The sequence below is a fragment of the Pinus tabuliformis genome, chromosome Q, assembly GCF_031772625.1.
Source record: "Pinus tabuliformis cultivar Carrire ecotype Pingquan chromosome Q, CPIR1, whole genome shotgun sequence".
Taxonomy (NCBI): domain Eukaryota; kingdom Viridiplantae; phylum Streptophyta; class Pinopsida; order Pinales; family Pinaceae; genus Pinus; species Pinus tabuliformis.
Window position 1 is genome coordinate 375,921,335 of NC_142296.1, and position 23,194 is coordinate 375,944,528.

The following is a 23,194-nucleotide window of genomic DNA, read 5'->3' on the forward strand; positions in this document are numbered from 1 at the left end:
TTTTTATATTATTTAAAGATTAAATTTATTATTATTTTTTAAATAAAATTTAATAAATAAACTATGGATTTATTTATTAAAAATATGTCAATTAGATTTATCTATAATAATAAAAAATTTAATTATTATCTTTTATATTCAAATTAATTCCTAAAATAACATGATAAATTTTATTATAATGACTCTAAATTATCTTATTAAATTTAAATTAGGCATAAATCTAAAATTAAAATAAATCTAAATCTAGTATATTATTTATTAAAAAAATAATAACAAACTCATCACATACCAGAAATGATCAAATTGTTAAAGGTATTCAGAAAAGTATAAATGAGAAATGCATACCACAATCAAATACCCTCTGCAACAGGGTGATCTCACGAGAAAATCTGCCAATAAATTTAATTTCCAGATCTTGACGTGAATTTCCAAAACAATGTTTACTGATGAATTTAGATTTTTTTGCGAGGAAAAGCTTAAAAATATAATTTAACTCGTAACATATAAATTTAAATTTGCAGTCCATTCGCATAGATATAATAAAATTAACTGGATCTTCCTAGCTAGAAACCGTACACAGAACACAGAGTATTCATTTAGCTACCTCTCGAGATTGTTTCTTCGATTCAACTCAAGTTTTTGTAAGTTTTGCAGACATGCAGGAAGATACCGAGGACTGTTTCGAGGGCTTACACAAGGCTATTCCAAATAAAATTAATTTATCTATTAATTTTAATTTATTTTATTTTATTTATTATTTATCTATTAATTTTAATTTATTTTATTTAATTTATTTATTTTTATATACTTTGAACATAAAAAAATCAAGAGTCTTAACTGTTAAATTATTTTTATTTTTATTTTATCCCTTCCATACTGGGTTCAAGACCAAAACACTTTCTTGAATTTTTTGGAATTATGTTCTCTTTATTATTTTTTTATATTTTTTTATGATCTTTTTAATTACTAAAATAAACTAAGATATCAATTAACAAGAAATACTCATTAGTTTTTATATGGCATCATGAGGTTTTTATATGGCTATGTCATCATGTTGCCTCTTTATGATCTTCCCACCACGCAATTGACCACCGACAATAGCCAAGTCAGTTCGTTGTTGACGTTGACTGATGCATCTGTCAATTCTATATATCCAGAAAAAAGTCGAAATAAGCAATATCTGATATGTCTCACATGCTTTTTGAGTCGAGAGGCTCATTCTACAACCCAGTGTAATAAGAAAATCATTCTACACCCCAATATGATGTGTAACGATGTCCATCAGTCATCAAAATTAAAATTTTGCTCATATGCGTTAAAATAAAAGTTTAAAAAAATCTAAAAGTAAAAAAATTTAAATAGCTATACAAAACATTTAAATAATGTTTGCTCATAAAAAAAATTAGCACATGAAGAAATTGGATCCCTCTCAGCGCATGTTAGATTCGTATGAGGAAATTGGATCCCTATGCTGGTGTAGAATAATTAAAGATAACACTCCGCCCAACCACCAATTCTCCAATTCTCGAGAGAATGGAAACTCAAAAACAAAGGTGTTTGGGTGTACACACAGAAATAGAAATATATGTGTTCTTGCGATCAATCATTTGGACAAGTACCTCAAAGCTTGAGCAATATTCCGAGAGAATGGAGACTCAGGTATTTCCACATGCACAAGGGTGTTTGGGTGTAACACAGAAACATATGTGTTCTCCGGATCAATCATTTGGAGTCTGGATAAGTACTTCAAAGCTTGAGATGGAAAAAGGAAAAATAAAATTCTAAATGTTACCCCAAAATAAAGGCTGTGTATTAAGAATGATGACACTAGATACAAGCTCTCGACTACTTGATGATCACGAGTATAGAAAAATTCATATAATTGACCAACTTGTTAAATTCTGGCTGTTGTTCCGTCCATTTTGAACGATTCCTGGAAATAAACGCAGGCATGTAGATTTAATAAGCATATGAGAAATGGAGCGTCAGTACTTTGCTTATAATCCACAAAAAGAAATCCACATTTATGTGGAAACGTCAGTTTTCTCCACAAAAAAGGAAAAGCCTGCAAAACGGCTATAGCTTTCTCTCCCGCCAGCAAATTTGAAATATTCTGGCATGTCATCTATAGTTACATAACTGAAAACAGGCCAACAATTTTTATTGTACAAACCTCCAGAGCCTCGGCCAACTTGATTTCAGAAAGAATGAGAGTATAAATTACTAGTAGAGAAAATTGTAAGTGTAGCCAGTTGCGATGAGTGAAATAACTCCAATGATCAATGTAGGCAGCAGTGTTACATTCAGAAGTAAACCCTGCCCCAGGTAACCTGCTAGTGTTATTGTACCATCTGCAAGCACTCGAGCCAATGTTCCAGCTTCTGTGGACAGCAAACCACCGTTGTAGGTCCCTCGTGCTAACCTTGAGGACATGACCTTTGATAATAAGGAAAGGTTCACACCTGGCAATGTACAACCAGAATAGGACATTAGAGTTCTCTGAGAATGCAAATGGAAAGAGATCAGGCTGCATATCTAAAGAGAACTTCAAGAAAGAAACCATGCCATGACTCCTACAGCAGAATCACCCTAAAGGAAAAATCTCATGCCTAAATAATTATAATATGAAAACAATGTTAAGAGAAAGAACTTAAATTGTCCCGGAAATATTTCCGTTCTGGGAAATCTTTCCCTGAGAGTTTTGGGGCCATTTTGTCTCTGTTACCTTTTCAGCGAAAAAATTCTGGGCCAAAAATGGGGCTGGGGCAGGAAATCCCTGCGATTTGATGTGGAGCAACACTAGAGTGAATGTAAAATCAATTTTATACTAGGTTTTGGTGTTTTATGTGGAAACTGGAAAAGTAATATTTCCACTTGTTTTATATAAAAATGTTTCCCCAATGTTAACCTTTTCTCTCAAACTTTCAGGAATCAAAAGATAAGTGTCACGGCTCAATTTTGATATTTTCTTCTATTTAATGGAAAGTGTTTCTTCAATGCTTAATCTTATGCTCTCGCGTCTTTGGGAATCTAAAGATGCTTGGGAGAAGACAAAGGGTAAACACGAGGACATTCTCGATTTGTAAAATATTTTTAATGCAAGTGACTCTAGCTCGTCTGAAGTTAGAAATTAGAATATTCCCACTGTTGTATCTCCTAATACTTCGGACATATTTGCTTACACCCTACTGGATTTTGATTCTGAATTTTTAAACCAGAATGAACACTAGTTTCTGACTCCTTGAAACATCTATCACTAACTCCTGCCCATAAAGGACCAGGCTTATACAAATATAGACATGCAAGGAATTAGACCATAACTGTTGCTTGATGGAATTACCTTCAAGAACTTCTGCAGATACAAATGTGATAAATGCTCCACTCACATACTGTGCAACTGAGTAGGGGAATATTATATTGAAGCTTAGCAGGATACCAACGCATGTAAACACTTCAGCAGCAAATAAAATTTGCCTGAAAAGATGAAAAGTGTCAGTGTCAGAGAATGGAAAACAACTGAACCAACGCACTATATTAAAATTGCGTTCAAAATATTTCATTGCAGAGCAGTTAGCTAAGATAACTATTAAGCCCGCACTATAACTTTCAAAAATCTAAGTATCGTTATTCAAAAAATATATATCTAAGAACGATTCAAACCTATACAATTGGACAATCATAAATGTAGAAACAACATTCAGAAAGGTTATCAGCAGAAAAAAGTACAGAGAAGAAATGAGAATGAAAAATTCTCTATAGATCATCACAATATAACAACCGACTTTGCTAAATCGATTTTAAAAATAGTTTGAACAAATTTCAGATATTTCCGTTCGATTCTCAAGACAATGGCCTATAATTGAGAATCCACAAATTCTTGCTCTGCCAAAATGAGTTTGAAACATAGAAACACATTATTTTTTAATGCATGGATACAAATGACTCTATTATATAGAGCAACTATTGCCATGAAATTAGCCCATGGGGGGCAGCTCAATTGGTGATGGCCATGCTAAAGTGTTGTGTGAAGCATGAAATTCAAGGTTCAAATCCTCCGTGGGTACTATTGACATGAAATTCCATCAGGCTGTATAGAAGAAACCAAGCTCAATCTGCAATCTGGATACTAGATTGGACTTATGAAACCTTTGATAGGTTCAGAATATTTTAAAATGCAAAAATCTTTATGCACTGTATGAGAATTGAAGAAACCAAGCTCAATCTGCAATCTGGATACTAGATTGGACTTATGAAACCTTTGATAGGTTCAGAATATTTTAAAATGCAAAAATATTTATGCACTGTACGAGAATTGCAACAATTTCAGATCGCTTATTGGCTCTGACAATGCCTTAACATGAGCCCTCTTTAAAAATACCAGTGACTGTATGATATTGCTTCTGCTGTTTACAACTATTTTGCACTATTGTGATCCTGAATTTCCCGCATATGCAATTCCAATGTATGAGACAACAATTAACCTCTGGAATCCATAGAAAGGTACAGACCTGTCCTCAAACATGTTGCTGATATAGTTGCCAACAACAACATTGACTGGTAAAAGTGTTAATCCAAGCAATGCAAGGAATATTGCAACTGAGCTGGTAGTCCAATTGAAGTAGTATGCTGTGACAACACTCGACTCAGAAAGCAATATCTCCATTGCATACTTGAGCATAAAATATATCAAAAGTTGCACCTGCAAAACACACCAGGAAAAAACCATTATGATGACGTCACAATTGGACAAACAAAATCAAAATAAGAAAAACATAATTTCTTGCTTAAGTACTAGATTCAGGCTCTGATAAGGATAAGACAAGATAATGTTATGTAAAATATCTTCTCGAAATATCTCAAACTTTCACCGAAATGTCTGAGTTTCGTTTTGGTTTTCAGTGTATAGTTTCATCAAAAAGTTCATATGCTTCTAGCTGTAGGTGCTCCTATAATGAATTTAATTAAAATTAAAGCATGCAGTGGCTCATATATGACTCAAAAAACTTCACAACAGTGACAGGAAAACAATCTCTTATAACAAAAGTTCACAGCTCATTAATACATACACCAATCATAATAGTAGCTCAAAGAGACATATCATTTCCTCATTATATAGCAATAAATACAGTGTTCAGAACAGTGAAACCTGGTGTAGAAATTCAGTGCGGTAATCTTCAGCACAGTGTTCAGACTTTGGCGTGGTTTCAGTGCTGTAATCTACAGAAGAATGACCAGCATTCACATGATATACTCTTCATGCTCTGCTCCAGCCACATAATATACTTAGAAACAAGCTTCAACACACTGATATCCTCCAAAGTGATATGTCCAGGCTCTTTATACATGCCACTTGAGTCGATTTCAGCCCCAGAAACCAGAGGTACTCTCTTACAGTGCTCATGGTCAACAAGTGAGGGTACTCTGCCACATTAAGGATTGATATTGTTCCCCTTCTCTGAAATGACACCTTCAGCACTTAGAAGCTGTTAGACTTGACTTCTGCTAATGGAAATCGGCCCTTCTTTGGGAATATAACACACAGTTCTTGCCCAAAGGAATACCCAGCTCATGGGTTATCAAACTTGGCCCAGAGATGAAGACAATTTCGGCCCAGAAAGAGTCCAGGTAACTCGACCTTTACTAGACTGAGATTCAACTCTTTGCAACAATGTGTCTCATCCAATCACAAGCATACTTGTCCCTCTTTCTTACTGATAACACAGCCCCTTTTTAAACCAGTGAATTTGTATCCCTTTTCAAGCTAAACTCGTCCTCTTCAGCAGTATGGGATTTTGTGTGAATATTCCATGATTGCAATAACTGGAATTTAATCATCTATTTACTGCAGATTATTTGTCTTCAGAATTTTAATTCAGCAAATAACGATTAATTTGCTATTGCAATCATCACAAATAAAATTCAGGAACTGAGAAAATAATGCACACACAAAAATTTGGACACCAATATTTTAGGACAATAGTCCCTAGAAAAACCCCGATGTGGGGAAAACCAGTGTAGCAGATGAGAGTTTTATTATTAATCTTCAGCAATTTAAGAGTACAATGATTTGCTTGCTTGACGATGGCAAAGCTCCGACAAATAATAATCTCTACTGGAAAAATAGTCTAGAGATACAAAATCTCCTCTGCAAATCAATTTTCCCTCTTCCTAGCAACTCACACTCTTGGCTATTTGCATTGCATGCCAGAAATTCGCACTACCTGCTCCAGGAAATTTTTACATCTAGAAATCACTTCCTACAAGTCATACTGCCTCTAGCACTACTCTTGGCCCACTCGCTTTGCCTCTGGGTGATAGATTCAACACTAGCTCACTGAAACGAGCTTCTTGGCCACTCACACTACTAATTTTGGCCTCTTCCTGCAGATAAAAACGACCTCTTTTCCTGTCATTGAAACACTGGAAAATCTGTAGAAATCCTCTCTGGAATTCTTCTCCCAAATCTCTATTGAAACCCTTGTTGTCGGTGTCTCCCTCTGCTTCAACTGCTCCCTTACTGAATCACTGCAACTAGGAAGTCAAACTGCTCAAATGTCTCTCCAAACCCCATCAACTTGCTCTTATAAGCTCTCATTGAACAACCAATGACTGATCTAATCACAATCAATGGCTAACATCATCTTGACCCCATCAAGTGACTTTTCTGGAAGTCTCTAGAGCAAAATAGATTTTCCTCAATCAATCTAGTTTAATTAACCAATTTTCCTAAGTTAGGGAAATTTTAATAATTGGTCAATTAATCTAATTGAGGTGTTTTCTCGTGAAACCTTTTCTGAGTATTGGAGAAAATGTGTTTCCCTAGCCTCGTAGACACCACAGTGACTAGAACATCTGTTTGTTGCTACCAAAATTAACACTCCCTCTTAGTGAGGAAGGTGTTCTCCACTACTCCCATCTTGTCCTTGAAGAAGACAAACTTTGCCTTGCCTAAGGCCTTCGTGAGTATATCTGCAACCTGCTAATATGTGAGAACATGTAACCGAACCGACCCATGTTGCACACAATCTCTAATGAAGTGGTACTTTATGTCAATATACTTCAAACTATCATGAAACACATGATTCTCAAAGAGCCTAATTCATCTTTGATTATCACAGTAGACACTGGTCGAATCCAATCATTGACCAAACAAACCCACTAGTAGCTTCCAAAGCCAAATAGCTTTGCATGTGGCCATGTTAGCTGCCATGTATTTTGTAGAACTCAATGCCATGAACTTCTGCTTCCTGCTGCACCAAGAGGAAACCCTTGATCCAATACTAAAGGAGCACCCTGAGGTGCTTTTTTGATCCATTGAACTGCCTGCCCAGTTTGCATTTGTATATCCACACAAACTAATATCATCACCTCGAGCATACCTCAAACCATACTCGATTGTGTCGCTCAAGTACCTCAAAACATGCCTCACTATTGTACAATACAACCTCTTTGGTTCAACCATTAACTGATTAAGAGTGTTGACCAGGAAAGGAAATAGATGTTTGCCCTTGTGTTGACTAGATACATAAGAGATCTGATAAGCTTCCTATACAAGGTTGGGTCCAAATTTGCATCCTCTGAAGAGTCTATCTTCCTCCAGTTAGTAATCATAGGCATGGGCATGGGTCTACAGTCTTGCATCATGAAACTTTTGAGGATCTCCATAGCATTTCACTGTTTCCCAAGGAATATCTCCCCGTTTGTTTTCCATACCTCTAAGCCTAGAAAGTAGTGCATCAATCCCAAGTCCTTCATTTCAAATTTAGGTGCCAAGTCCCTCTTGTGGTCCTCTATGAGTACTAATGACCTTGTTAAGAAGAGATCATCCACATACAAAACTAGTATGAGTGGCTCACCTCAAACCATCAAATAGTAGAGATTGGAGTGCACTTCACTCTTCACGAAGTCCATCTGCTGCAAGTAGCTGGTTATCCGACCATACCATGCCCTGAGAGCCTGTTTGAGCCCATATAGTGCTTTCTTCAATCTGCACATGTGTGTGGCTCTCTCACGCATCTCAAATCCATCTGACTCTTTGATATATACCTCCTCCTCTATCACCCCATTCAAGAATGTTGTCTTGACGTCCATCTGGTGAATCTGCCATTCCATCTGCAATGTTAGAGATATCATTGTTCAAATAGAGGTATATCTTGTCACTGTTGCAAAGGTCTCGTAATTTGTCTCCCTTCTATGCATACTCCTTGGCCACGAACCTAGCCTTGTACTTCTCTACACTGTCTTCTGCAACATATTTAATCTTACCATTAGTCACAACCCTATACCTGTGGTAGTCTTTCAGCCAATGTATAGCGAGTGTGGCACCACTACACTTTTTCTTTTCACCAATACTAGAGTGTATGGACTATGCCTAACTTCAACACTTAGTCAATTTTCCAATCAAGTGTTCTCAATCATGCAACAGAATAAACATCAAGTTAACTTCTTCAATTATATTCCATCATCATTATTATGCAGCGGAAATCAACAGCCATACAAGTATAACACTTTTATACTTGGGAGGGGCAACTCCCGTAAAGTCTTCCTGTGTCAATAATAATACAACTTCAATAATTTACAAGTGTACAGTAATATATAGTTTTGTTGCTAAGTCGTGCAACCAACAACTGGCCTGCACACTTACACAAATATCAAACTCACCACCATGCCACAATCATGCAACATACTGTTGCCTTTGTCTGCACAACCCAACCGGGGACCCCGAATTAGTTCAGCCCAAGACTTCACCCACACCCGTTTGATTTTGGAATTGATTTCGAACCAGTAAGATTGGTATGATACACTCTCTTTATTTGGAACTTATTTCATATTAGTAAGAGTGGTATGACACACTCTCTTTATTGGAACTGACTTCAAGTCAGTAAGAGTGGTATGAGACACTCTCTTCATATGGGATTGACTTCGGGTCAATAGGGATGGTATGATACATTATCGATCACTTCTTCTTCTTCATAGTTCAGCAGAGCAAAGTGGATCAGAGCAAAGCGGATCAGAGCAGTACAGGGCACTGATGGCAGAGACAGTACAGTCTGGTAGATGGAGTTCTCCCTAGTTGAGAGGGAGTGCTAAAATTGGAAACTAGGGCCAAACTCCATTGGGACTACTTATTCATTGCAGCTGATATTTTTCTTGGATTCCTCTCGTCGAGAGGTGTAGGATTAATCTAAAGATCATCCAATTCCAACATGTATTCATGGAGATATGAATTTATTCGTCAAGGTCGGCCAGCAACCAAATTGCCCCCACTTGTGCTCAACATTTTAGTATAAAAAGAGGTGGCTTGCTAGTCATTTGGACACACTCTTCTTGTGATCTCCTCCTCTCCACTTTTCTTTGGGTTTTGGTGGGAGGAGAGATCCTAAGAGTATACGCTGCCCTAAGAAGAAGATGCCCTAGCTCTACGCTGCCATAGAGAACCTTAACGCTGGTATGGAGAAGCCCTAACTATTGGCCTAATGAAGAAATCTAATACGCTGTCATGTAAGGATGCCCTAGACTCTAACATGGTCATGGTGAAGAAGGCTTTAACACAGTAGAGAAGGCATCTATAACGCAGGTCTAGGAGACCCTATGACGCTGATCTACGAGGCCCTAAATCTGACGTCACAATGTGCCCTAGCCACAGGCTTGTGAGAAGATCTATTAGCAGAAAAGAGGAGACATATATACAGCATATCTAACATTATCCAAGTGCCCTAAAAGCAGGTCTAATAAGAGACCTTAAGACGCTATCAAAAGCAAGCCTATACACTATCCTAAGGGTGTTATCTACAGCAAACCTATATGCAATACAAAATACACCTAGCCGCAACAAGGAGTAAAAGTCTAGACAAATACAATCTTGGAATGGATTTGTCTTCTTATTATCCATGTTATCCTCGCATGACAAGGAGCAGTATCCCTGTGATCTCTTGGAGGAATGACTTCGGACGAGGACATTGTATTACAGTATATGGATCTGCCTCCTTGCAATGTATATCAGTGATATCACAACAGCTCAATAAATAGCCTTGGTATATATATATGTGTGTCTGTACTCTTTCATGGTTTGATGAAAGTAAAGTCACAGTCTTTATATGTTTCGAAGACATTCTCTTCAGCATTACTATGTGCTAGGTCGCAGGCCATAGCACCATAGCTGGGACTACCTTGGGGCTGTTGTCTTAGCTTGAAGACAACATGATGATCAATGTTGCAACATAATGAGGTGCAGCATGATGTGATAAGGTGCAACATGGCATAATGAGGTGCAGTATGATGTAATGAGGTGCAACATGATGTATTGCAGCAGCATGATGATGATGTATTGCAGTATGCATTGAGTGTTTCATGGTGCAGCACAGTGATAATGGACATGGTGTGATGGTGCAGCATGGTGCAGAATAGTGATAATGGACATGGTGTGATGGTGCAACATGGTGCAGCACAGTGATAAAGGACATGGTGTGATGGTGCAACACAGTGATGATGGACATGGTATGATGGGCACAACATGATGACGAGGTGCAACACAGTGATGGGTGCAGCATGGTGATGGAGTCACCTTGGAGGATGAGTTGAAGTAGTATGCCTTCACCTGAATTCAGATTAGCTACCTCATGTGTCATCTTCCTAGTGAAGATCTCTGCTCATATTTTGATAAGTCAAAATGTTGACTTCTGATGTATATGTACTATCTCTCACTTTGTTGAACTATTGAAGAACATAAGAAGAATTGATCAAGGGTTTCCCCACATTGGGGTTTGTCCCTGGCTGGTGCCACATCTTGTGTCCTCTTGGCTTGGCTTGTTTTTTTATGTTTATGTTTATGTTATATCTGCAATTTAATATCATGCTGATGTGATTGCTAATCTGGAATTGATATTGAACTAAATGAAAAAATTGAAATAAATTGCTCTAAGCATAGAACATACCAAAAATTAACACTTATGACCATCAATAATTAGGTCAACACATATGCATATCTAGGATTTCATTATCATGCATAAGCATATCATAACAACATATGTTAGGAAACCCAATGACACAAACACATTAAAGTCAGACATATAACAAACTTGATCAGATGAACAAACATATACCTCGGGATTCATTCCTCGGTCATAAGGGTCTTGCTCATAAACCCTAAAGATCCAAGGTTTCAACACATAACATAGCTATTAATTTTAGGTAACAATGGTATGTTCTATGCTTTAGAGCAATTTTACTTCAATTTCTTTATTAACCCAATATCAATATCCAGTTTAGCAATCACATCAACATGATAGTAAAATGCAGATAGAACATAAACATAAACAGTAGAAGACAAGCTAAGACAAGAGGACACAAGATGTTGCACTAGCTAGGGACAAACCCTAATGTGGGGAAACCCTTAATCAATTCCTCTTATATTCTTCAATAGTTTAGCGGAGAGAGATAGTACAATTTACAAATCTAATAATTTATGACAGTAGCAAAAGAGCCCTAACCAGAAAAGTCAACACTAGTCAACAGGGCAGAATTCTTCCTCAATTCAGCTCGATCAAACCCAGTCAACTGCGGCCTCCACAAAAGGTCTAATCAACCCAAAACAGTCTGAAAAAGTCCAGTCAAAACTAGTCAACGAAAGTCAATCTTGCGGCCAGCCATAGTATAGTCAATGTTGGTCAAAGGAGAGGTCAGATTGCCTCAGTTTTTATGCCCATATCTGCAGCTTGCTAGGACAGAGATACCTCACCCAAACCAAAGTCAAAACAGGTCAATGAAATCAACCTAAATCTGTCCTCCTTTCCTTTGCTTGTGTGAGAGAGAAGATTGCCTAGAAATGCATACCCAATCACAAGAGGAGAGAGAGAGAGATGTGAGATGAGATGATGGTCAAATGACTTGAGGTCTCCTTTTTATATGCAACATTGAGGATGAATTGGGGGTTTGAGTGCCTGTTTTTCTTGCTAGAAGCCTCCATGCAACTTGGTCAACGTTGGTCAACACAGTCAACATAAATTTGTCCTCCTTTCCTTCGCACGTGTGAGAGAGAAGATTGCCCAAAAATGCATACCCAATCACAAGAGGAGAGAGAGAGATGTGAGATAAAATGATGGTAAAGTGACTTGAGGTCTCCTTTTTATATGCAACATTGAGGATGAATTGGGGGTTTGTGTGCCTATTTTGCTTGCCGGTTGACCTTGACAATTTGTCCATAATATAAATAGATTCATATCTTCATTTGTAGATGTTGGAATCGGATGATCTTTAGATCAATCCTACACCTCTCAGAGAGAGGAATCCAAGAAAAATATCAGTTGTCATAAATAAGATGACCTATGTGGAGTTTGGCCCTAGTTGCCAATTTTAACACTCCCTCTCAACTAGGGAGAACTCCATCTGCTAATCCATCTGCCAATCAGTACTATCTCTGCCATCAATGCACTACTCTGCACTACTCTTCTCTGCTGAACTATGAAGAAGAAGAAGTGATTGAGAATGTATCATACCATTCTCTACTGACCCGAAGTCAGTTCCAAATAAAAGAGAGTGCCTCATACCACTCTTACTGACCCGAAGTCAGTTCCAATCAAAAGAGAGTGTCTCATACCACTCTTACTGACCTGCAATCAATTCCAATTGATCCCAGATCTAAGTTGCACGAAACGGGGAAACGGAAACGAGTTTCCGAAACGGGAAGCGAAACGAAACGCGACCTCCCCAAATTTTGGAAACGGGGAAACGCGATATATATATATATATATATATATATATATATATTAAAAATATTTAAAAATTATTATTATATATATGTGCAATCATAAAGCATGAATGATACATTTACATTATATGATTATAATTTATTACATTTAAACATTAAGATTAAATTTACATCACATTTACTCATGAGTCATGAGTGATCACATAATGAAAATAAAAATATAGGAAAATCCAAAATCAGCCTTTATTTATATTAGTATATGAGGCTGCAAGTACAATAAAGACTATAAGGTTGCAAGTACAATAAAGACTATAAGGCTGCAAGAACTATAAAGACAAGTCACAAAAGACTAATCCTCATCATAAATAGAAGCAGCACAATGCTCAACAGTGGATGGTAGTGCTGAAGAAGATGATGCACCAATTCCACTATCAGACTCGGCCTCAATATTCAGGGCAACAAGAGAGAGATCCAAATCTGTTAAAATTTGGTACCGGAGGACAGGTGGTTCCCTAAGGCTTTGATCTTTGGCCTAGGGAAAAGTGTCCAAAAGAATTTAATTTTTCTCCTAAAGTAACTTTATAATTTTTTATAAAGTTAAATCTAATTTGAAAGTGACTTTAAGTGATAAAGTTACTAAGTCTAATTTTAAAGTGACTTTTATAAAGTCAATGAAAAATTAGAAAGGAAAAGTGACTTTGGAAATAAATGACTAAGTGGGTCTTTATTAAAGTGGGGTGAATTAAAAAATAGAAAGTGAGATTTAAATGAGCATTTAATCTCAGCCATTGATCTAAATCTATTTCAGCCATTGGATTTAGGGATCACCCAAAAGTCATTTAGGGTTGGGTTAAGGGAGGAAAAGGAGGAAAAGATCATTCATTCTTTCATGAGCAGATTGGGAGAAGGAGAGCAAGAGAGCAAAGGAGATTTCTGGACAAGGAGGAGAAAGAGGCAGCAGTTTGGCACACATACCAAGGCAGCACTTCAGCAAATCCGTACAGCTCAAAGAACAAGCAGAAAAAGACAGATTTAGTGAGCAAAACAGTGAAAAAATTTGAATTTCAGCACGAATATCGAGGAGGCGATTTTCTGCATGAATTTCGAGGTTTGTTCGTACAAGTCCGTACGGTCGTCCGTACAGTCCGTACGGTTTGTACGTCCGTACAGTCTGTACATCTGTACGGTCCGTACAGCTCGTACAGCCATTTTCAGATTGTCTGTTAGCTGAAAAACAGATAAGTTTGCTTGCTGGAAAAATTTCTGTTTTGCTGATTTTTTGCTGAAAAATTTTCTCTCTGTAAAAGGCATTTTCCAGAAATAAAGAAGAGCTCTCAAACTGGTTTTCCCCAAGAGTTGTAGGGGGTTTTTCCAGGGTCAAGTTGACCAAAAATCACTGAGTTTAAATGTGTTTTAATGGCTGTTTTTAATTGCTGATTTTTATTTCTGCAATTTCCAGCACTCTGAAAAATTTCCAGAATTTGTGTTTTCAGCAATATTTATTTTTCAGTCTGTTAAATGTATGGCTATGGGAATGGGCATTTAACTACATGGGAGAAATAAGGTGAAACTGAAAACCGGGGTGGGAAAACAGAATTTTTACAAAATCAGGATTTTCTGCATCCACATCCCATTCTTTAGAAGGACCACTGTTGTATTCTGGACCCCTACGAGATGCAAGGCAAAGGTTGGAGTGCACATAAACAAGATCCTCTACTTTCTGTGAGCCCAACCTATTGCGCTTCACAGAATGAATAAAACCATAAGTGCTCCAATTCCTTTCTGCTGATGAAGAGCTTGCCACTTGTGAAAGAATACGAATGGCAAGGTTTTGCAAATGTACACCATTTGCTCCATGACAAATCCACCACCTAACTGGATTCATGGTGCTTCTCTCCTCCAAAGCTGATATATCTGCATAATCATCTATTCCTGTAGCAAAACTAGCAAATTCCTCCTTTACCCCCTATGTAGATGAGAAGGAAACATTCTCATAAGGGCTTTTTTCACCCCAGTAGCCACCTCTCTATCCTTATGGGGTGCCTTCCTCTTCCCATTGCTTTTAGCAATAAGCTCCTCATCATAAAATTTGGGGTTCAAAGAATGTGCTAAAGTGTGCAATGGTGTATTGAAATTGTTCCACCTATCAACAATGATTTTCTTGATCAAACCAACAAAATGATCATCAACAAACAAAAGTTGTGGAGACTCCTGCGAAATGATTTCCATAGTTTTCTCAACCATGGAATCCATGCCATCATATACCTCTCCCAAGAAAGGTTGGTCAGTGTCAGCACTCCGGAGAAGCTCAAATGCAGGGGTTGTGAACTTTAGCAAGAAATCTACCTTGCTCCACCAATCATCATCAAGGCACAATCTACGCACCATAGATCCCCGCTCTGAATCTGCTTGTCTCCACTCAATCCAAAGTTGACTCACCACCATAGAAACTAATGCATGCTTAACCTCAACAAGGCGGCGCAACATCACGAAGTTTGAGGCATATCTTGTCTCAGCAACTTTTAACAACTCCAATTTGGAGTACTCTCGAAATATGGCCTGAGACTGGTGGTGGTTGGTGATGAATTTGATAATCTCCCTTGCTTCCCCTGTGAGTTCCTTTATCCAAGAAACTTTGTTGTCGATCTCCTCTAAGATCAGATTCAGATTATGGACAATGCATGGTGTCCAAAAGATGTGGTCATACCTCCCCTCAATAATTAAACCTGCAGCTTTGCAAACCGGTGCATTATCCATGATAACTTGCACCACCTTATTAGGCCCTATTTGTTCAATAGCTTTTATAATAACATCAGCAATGTATTGTGCATCTTTCACCTCTCCTGAGCAGTCTTCTGCCTTGATAAACATTGCTCCTTTGGGGGAAGTGGCAATGATATTTATCAATGGTCTGCGCCTCATATCTGTCCAACCATCTGAGACTATGGTAACCCCAGAGCTACTCCAGGAAGAACGAATTGGAGCTAAAATGTCCTCCACAAGGTCCTTCTCATTTTTGAGAAGCTGGGTTCTGACTTTCTCATAGTTGGGCCCCTTGTACCCTTGAGAAGCTTTGTTAACTGCCCTTATCATATCTTGCCAGTAAGGAGAGCGAACAACATTGAATGGGATACCACATGCATAAATGCACCTAGCCACTCTGGAATCAGTTTCTTCTCTTGCTTGCACATTCACCAATCTAGCAATTCTGCTATCCTGAACTGAAGGGGATGCCCCTGGGCCTCTGGTATTTTTGGGTGCTGGTTGTTCATGTTGTTGAGTGTGACCAACTCTCCTCTTTCTTGCTTCAACTACAATCCTTGGCTCAATGTTAGATGGAGCTTGAGTAATCTCATCATGCCTTCTCTTAGTACCATCTGCCTCATCTTGCTCTCTTTGATATGCCCTCCTTGCCAACAAATCTGATGTTTTTGTGCACCCTGAAATCCCCTGTCCTCCTCCATGCAATAGATGCACCTTCACTCTTGGGTAGGAGCCCTTGTACGTATTATTGCATTAGCAGAAGTCAAGTCTAACAACTACTAAGCGCTGGAGGTGTCATTTCAAAAAAGGGGAACAATATCAGTCCTTAATGTGGCAGAGTACACTCACTTGTTGACTGTGACCACTATAAGAGAGTACCTCTGGTTTCTAGGGACAAAATTGATTCAAGTGGAAAGTATAAAGAGGCTGGACATATCATTTTGGAGGATATTAGTTTGCTAAAGCATGTTTTTGAAGTATATTATGTGGTTGGCGCAGAGCATGAAGACATGCGAATACTAGGTCATTCTCCTATAGATTAGAATGCTAAAACCACACCAAATTCTGAACACTGTGTTGAAGATTACCTCACTGAATTTGTACACCAGGCTCCACTATTTTGAACACTGTATTTATTGCTATATAATGAAGAAATGATAATGCCTCTTTGAGCTACTATTATTATTGGTGTATGTATTAATGAGCTATGAACTTTTGTATAAGAGATTGTTTTCCTATCACTGTTGTGAAGCTTTTTGAGTCATTTATGAACCATTGTATGCTTTACTTTTAATTAAATGCATGAAAGGAGCAGCTACAACTAGTGTTGAAATATGTAACTAGGTTTGGTCTTCATAAATGTATTTGAGTCATAATGAAATGTACTTATCAAAAGAATGAAGAAAATATTTCTACTATTCTTATTATTATGACTTATTAAAGCATGAGTTTCATGCTTGGATCATCTTGTTTTAGGTCAAAGTCCCCATTGAGGTATTCTAGGCTTTATTCTGAGTCATTAGAGTCATTGTCCATTAAAAGAGACCCTTCTTGGGCTTTCAAATCTTGTAAAAAGAACTATTTTTGAGTCAAAAATGAATTTAGTCTTCTCCACAAGTCAGCTTTAAGAAGATCCGGTCGGCTTCAAGAAGGGTAATTCGACCTCACTGGAAGGCTATATATACAAGGCAGTTCAAATTCATTTGGAGCCAATCCACTCTCTCACACATAGTTCGATATCCAAAGCTGGAAGATGGGAAGTGCGAATTCGGAAAAGGGCTAGAAGGAGAGTTGGAAAGGAGTGCGAGTTTTTGGAGGAAAATAGAAGACACCAAGATCGAAATTTTGGGCCAACTCTCTCTCACTTCTGAGGTGTATCAAGAAAGATCAAAGTTTTCCTAGTTTAGTCGAAGTTGTTGCTGTTGCTGCTACTGGGTCTAAGCTGCTACTACATGTTGATCGCAGATGCTGCTAGGTCGAAATTGCTTTTGAGGGTTATCATCTGCTAGAAGGATTGAGGGATGACTTGGTGTGGAGGAAGTCTTTGTGTAGGTCAAAATGTCTTGGATTATCTCGAAAAACCGCTGAAGGAAGAATTGTTGACTGGGTTTTCCCCTAGATAGGGGTTTTTCGCTGGCTGTCCGGCTACACCTGTTGTCCTCGTGTTATTGTTTTGGTAATTGCTTGATGAAATGAAAGATAAAAGAAGAACATAAAGATAAAAGAATCAGAAGTTCTTATCTATATAAGAAAATCTTTCTGCCTTTCTAATTTTCTAACATGGTATCAGAGCAAAGGTGAAGAAGAAAGAAAAAGGCAGGTTGAAGATCTATTGGAAGAAGACTAAGGAATCTCAAGAAGTTGAGAAAGGGATCATATAAGGAGACCTTACAAGGAAAGAAGTTTACTATCCTCAAGGAAAATGTCTAACTCCTTAAAGGGAGAGAACAAATTAGAATAGATTTAATCCTCGAAAAGAATTAAGTTTTGGATCTAGTCAAAGGAAAAGTAAAGAAGCCTATAGATGATTCAAGTGAAGCAAAGAAAGCAAAGTTTAGAGAAACAAATATTTTGGCCATGAGCCTAATTGTGTATGGAATGCATGCAATCAAGAAGGAATCATAATATCTTTAGTAATCAACAAAGAGAGTGAAGAAGAGAAAATATCGAATGACTGTTCTGCTCATCACAAGAGAAAAGGAACCTTCAAGAAGTCCAAAGGGCCAATGCTATAGTTGTCACAACATGGGTCACTATAAACGGGATTATCTTGAGAATCCAGAGTAAAAGGAGGAACAAGGATCAAGCAAACTTTGCCGAAGAAGTTTCACCAAAGAAGAACAAGATGGAAGGATCTGAAGTCAAAGACCTATTTGTTAGGGACTTTATCCCTTACATATCCCTCAAGTTTGGATTAAGAGGGAGCCCTCACCACTTTCCAAAGATAAGTATCTTACTCCTTGTATTATCTTTTATATTTGGTTTCCCTTACTTATCTAAGTTTGTTTATATTAAATACTAATCACATTTCTATTCATATTTTCCTTGTTTAGGAAAGGCTTACTGAATACTCAAGGATTATGAAAGAAGGCCTCACAAGACAAAGCATTGGGATTACAAGGTTTGTTAAGAAACAAAGGTATGCCTTAGACCATAAGCTTTGTTCTCTTCATGATAAAGGTATATTCATTCCTTTTGGTAATTTATTCTACATTACTAACACTGTTGTGTCTAGCACTCTTGAATCATAAGGATTCTTGATTGGGTGATTCATCACTACATAAATCTACCCTCCTCACATCTTCGATTATTCTTGTGGAACCCTAAAAAGGTTATTTGTGATAACCCTAACTTAAGGGTATGCTGATGATTATGTGTGGAACCCTAGCTTACTTAGGGTTACTGATGATTTTGTAATTTAGGGTTATGGTATGGTTATGAAAACCCTAACTTGTTAGGGTTGAAATGTGAAATGTGAAATCCCAAACCTTTGAAGCTTTTGGTAATTTAGGGTTTGCTATTGTTAAAATTGGCAACTAGGGACAAACTACACATGGGTCATCTTATTTACGACAACTGATATTTTTCTTGGATTCCTCTCTCCGAGAGGTGTAGGATTAAACTAAAGATCATCTGATTCTGACATGTACAAATGAAGATATGAATTTATTTATATTATGGACAAATTGTCATGGTTGGCCAGCAAGCAAAACAGGCACTCAAACCCCAAATTCATCCTTAACATTGCATATAAAAAGGAGACCTCAAGTCATTTTACCATCATCTCATCTCACATCTCTCTCTCCTCTTGTGATTGGGTACGCATTTTTGGGCAATCTTCTCTCTCACATGTGTGAAGGAAAGGAGGGCAAATTCTCGTTGAATGCATTGACCAACGTTGATCGAGGTGCAGGGAGGCTATTTCACTGCGTTGACTTGATGTGTTGACTTGTTTTGACTTTGGTTTGGGTGAGGTATCTCTGTCCTAGTAGACTGCAGATATGGGCACAAAAAATGAGGCAATCTGACCTCTCCTTTGACCAACATTGATGGTACCAGGGTTGGCTGCAAGGATTGACTTTCGTTGACTAGTTGTGACTGGACTTTTTCACACTTTCGTTGACTAGTTGTGACTGGAATTTTACACATTGTTTTGGGCTGATTAAACTTGTTGTTGGAGGTTGAAGTTGACTGGGTTTGATCGAGCTGAATTGAGGAAGAATTCTGCCCTGTTGACCAACGTTGACTTTTCTAGTCAGGGATCTTTTGCTGCTGTCATAAATTATCAGATTTGTAAACTGTACTATCTCTCTCTCTGTTGAACTATTGAAGAATATAAGAAGAATTGATCAAGGATTTCCCCACATTGGGGTTTGTCCTTGGCTGGTGCCACATCTTGTGTCCTCTTGTCTTGGCTTGTCTTCTATTGTTTATGTTTATGTTCTATTTGCATTTTACTATCATGTTGATGTGATTGCTAAACTGGATATTGATATTGGGCTAATAAAGAAATTGAAGTAAAATTGCTCTAAAGCATAGAACATACCATTGCTACCTAAAATTAACATGGTATCGGAGCTGAGGTGAAGACAAAGCCCAAGTAAGAGTGAAAGAGCAATCACTAAAGAAAGTTGGACAAGGACAAAAGGCTCAATGGGTTCCTCATCCCTCTTCCTGGCTGAAGACAAGCTCCGTGAAAAATATGACTATCATGGATGGAAGATGTCTCTTGATTTGACCTTGGAAGAAGAAGAAGTGTTGGATTATGTGAAGGGTAAAATCCCTGAGCCTCCTTCAAATGCACTGGCTGCTACGAAGACCAAGTAAAATAGGGTTGAAGTCAAAGCAAAGAAGATTATTAGAGATTCCATTGACAAGCACTTTGTAGCCTACATCTCCAAATTGAAGACCTCCAAGGAGATCTACGACAGGTTGATCAACATGTTCAAGGTTAGTAATGCTAATCAAATTTTATTTCTCAAAAACAAGTTGAAGGATATTAAGAAGGGCAAGGAAGAGGATATTCAATCCTACTTCTTAAAGATCACTGAGATCAATAATGATCTACTTTTGATTGGAGAGGTCATTCCTGACAGGGAACTTACTATCACTACCCTTGGAGGACTCCCACCCGAGTGGTATATATTTAGAACCACTATACTCAACAATCATCAAATTCCAATGTTTGAAGAATTGATGTCGAGATGCATTCAAGAAGAAACAAGAATGGTGGAGCAAGAAATGCCTTCTAATAGAAGCAACCCCACTACATTCTCCGCTCATGCCAAAAGGAGAAATATGTTAGGATATTCCGACACATAGGATATAGTTAAGTTCAACTTGGTCTAGTATAGAGTTAGGTTAGAGTTAGGTAAAGTGTGTTTCTTTACCGTTGTACATTTTGTAACTTACAATCCGACGGTCACGATATGTAGTGATCCGACGGTTCACTCTCACCTCGGTATTACCGACACTTGATCCGTGGCTTGACACCCGATTGGTCCATGAGTTCTATTTAAAGCGCATGGAGGGTCATTGTTCGGGTAATCCGTGCATGAGAGAAGCTTATGTAAATTTTCATTCTTTGATTAATAAATTGCCTGTAGTACCCACGTTGGGACAGGCCGTGGACTGTTTCCCTCCTTGCACTTTGAGGGTTTTAACCACGTCAAAAATACTGGTGTATTGATTTGAGATCTGGTTGTGAGCGGTGTCCTTTTGGTATTCTTTCTGAGGAACTTACCCTGTAAATTCCTACATGGTATCGGAGCTATTTGAGGGCCGCGTCCGTTGGTGATCCAAATCTGAAGCCGGTAGAACTGCATGCGGCTGTCGTTTCCTAGATCTGCTGTTTCTGACTGCTTTCGGGCCGAGAGGACTGCTCTGTTGCGTTCGGAGCATCTGTTCCAGTGAGGAACCCCTTTCGTTTCACGCGAAAAGGTTTCCGGTAGCCCTAGCTGCGTCATTTTTCAGATCGGGAGGTATACAGTGTTTTTTTGCAGTTTACTGTTATTTTCTCTCTGCTTATTTCGGTTTCGGTTTATTTAGCCTTTTTTTTTAACCGGATCTATACCTTTCATTTCTGCGTATGCTCTTTGCCCTGCGACTCTGTGCGATCTGAGCAAATCAGAAACAGAAAGGAAGGATTTTTCTCATGCGTATGCTCTTTTCCCTGCACCTTAGTGTGATCTCGGAAAATCAGAAACATTGAGAAAAATATTTAGTTTTTCGGCTAAAGCTAACTTTGAGATTTTTTTATAAAATTTCTAGTTTTTTTGGCTAAAGCTAACTTCGAGCCGCAAGGTTCGCTTTTTTTTGCATATTCGTGTTGGGTTTTGTGTTTTGTGTTTTGTAGGGAAAAAGAGGTTTCTCAAGGCAAGCACGCAAACCAAGGCCCCCCCCCTCTCTCTCTCTCTCTCTCTCTCTCAAATTTTTTGTATAGATCAATTGGTTCAAAGCTATTTTAAGAGAGTAGAGGTCTTGGGTTCAAGTCTCCATTTTGTGGGGGCGGATTTTTTCATTCCCGCACATTCGCGCACTTTGCCGGCAACTTCAACAATTATTTTTCAAAAAGCCATAACTTCTTCATCCGGAAGCCTTTTTCAGAGCCGTTTTTTTTAAAACCGCCTATTTTTTCGAGATCTATCTATTGGAACACCTACTTTCAGCATCTTCAGCTTCAGTTTTTTTAAAAAAATGGAAAGTCCATGCCAAGTCATTCTTGACAGCACTAACTACTTCCAATGGGTAGCCTACATCGAAGATTTACTTAGAAGTAAAGGTCTCTTCAGAATAGCCACAGACCAAGAGAAGAAACCAAAAGATGAAGACAAGGCGGCAAAATGGGAAAATAGACAAGATCAAGCACGTGGTTTGATAGGGATGTCTATTTCTCCTGATCTTAGATTCCACATTGCAGAACTTGAGACTCCTCATGAAGCATTAGAAAAACTTGCTAAAGTTTTTGGGATTAAAAATGAAATTAGAGCCCATCAACTTGAAAATGAGCTGCTTACTTTGGATCCTAATAATTTTTCTTGCATTGAAGATTTCTTGTCCAAATTCAAGAACCTTAGATATCTCCTGGAAGGTGTTAAAGTTAAGAAAGACGATGGTAACCTTATTTATTCCATCCTTACTAAGTTGGGACCAGCCTACTCTGTATTTGTTTCCACTTTCCATTCTACAAGAGAAGCTTTCATTTGTCAAGGACAAGACTACAAGGCCCCTTCCTTTGACTCCTTTTGTGATTCCTTAATAAGAGAACAAGAAAAACTCTTACACCTTGGTCTTCTTAATCTTGGAAACTCTTCCACGAAAGCGTTAGCCGCCCAGCAGCAACCAAATTCAAAGAATCCTAAGAAGTCATATCCTCAAAAGAATGGTCCTAAACCATCTCAGCCTCAAAATGAAAGATCATTTCAGCAAAATGATAAGACCAATAAAAACAAATGGAAGAAGTCTGATAGACATTGTAACTTTTGTAATCGAGATGGCCACTTAGAATCTAAATGCTTTAAGAAGATGGAAGCCTTGGAAGCCGCAATGAAGAAACATAACATCCATGTGGAGCCTACTTCAACTTCAACTTCCGGAATGGCACTTTCTGCATGTCATTATCAATCATCTCAGTCTGGTTATGCATTAAATGTATCTTCTTCTTCTTCTCATTTTCATGAGTGGCTCATTGATTCTGGAGCCTCTTGTCACATGGCCAAAAACCAA

At 38.0% G+C, this 23,194-nt stretch overlaps 1 protein-coding gene across 9 annotated transcripts in view; it reads right to left on the reverse strand.

The window, feature by feature from the left end:
- Positions 1-1,774: 1,774 nt before the first annotated feature.
- The window catches only part of LOC149219736 (SPX domain-containing membrane protein At4g22990-like), a 137,800-nt gene continuing 116,380 nt past the window's right edge, over positions 1,775-23,194 (reverse strand). For 8 of the 9 annotated variants that reach the window (XM_089384479.1, XM_089384475.1, XM_089384480.1 and 5 more), the window contains 3 exons: positions 4,509-4,699; positions 3,341-3,474; positions 1,775-2,462 (listed from right to left, as the gene is read on the reverse strand). In XM_089384479.1, coding sequence (XP_089240605.1) covers positions 2,224-2,462; positions 3,341-3,474; positions 4,509-4,699 — 564 coding nt within the window. In that variant the 3' untranslated portion in view covers positions 1,775-2,223. The remainder of the gene's footprint in view (positions 2,463-3,340; positions 3,475-4,508; positions 4,700-23,194) is intronic. The other variant, XR_016249253.1, reaches the window with a different exon arrangement.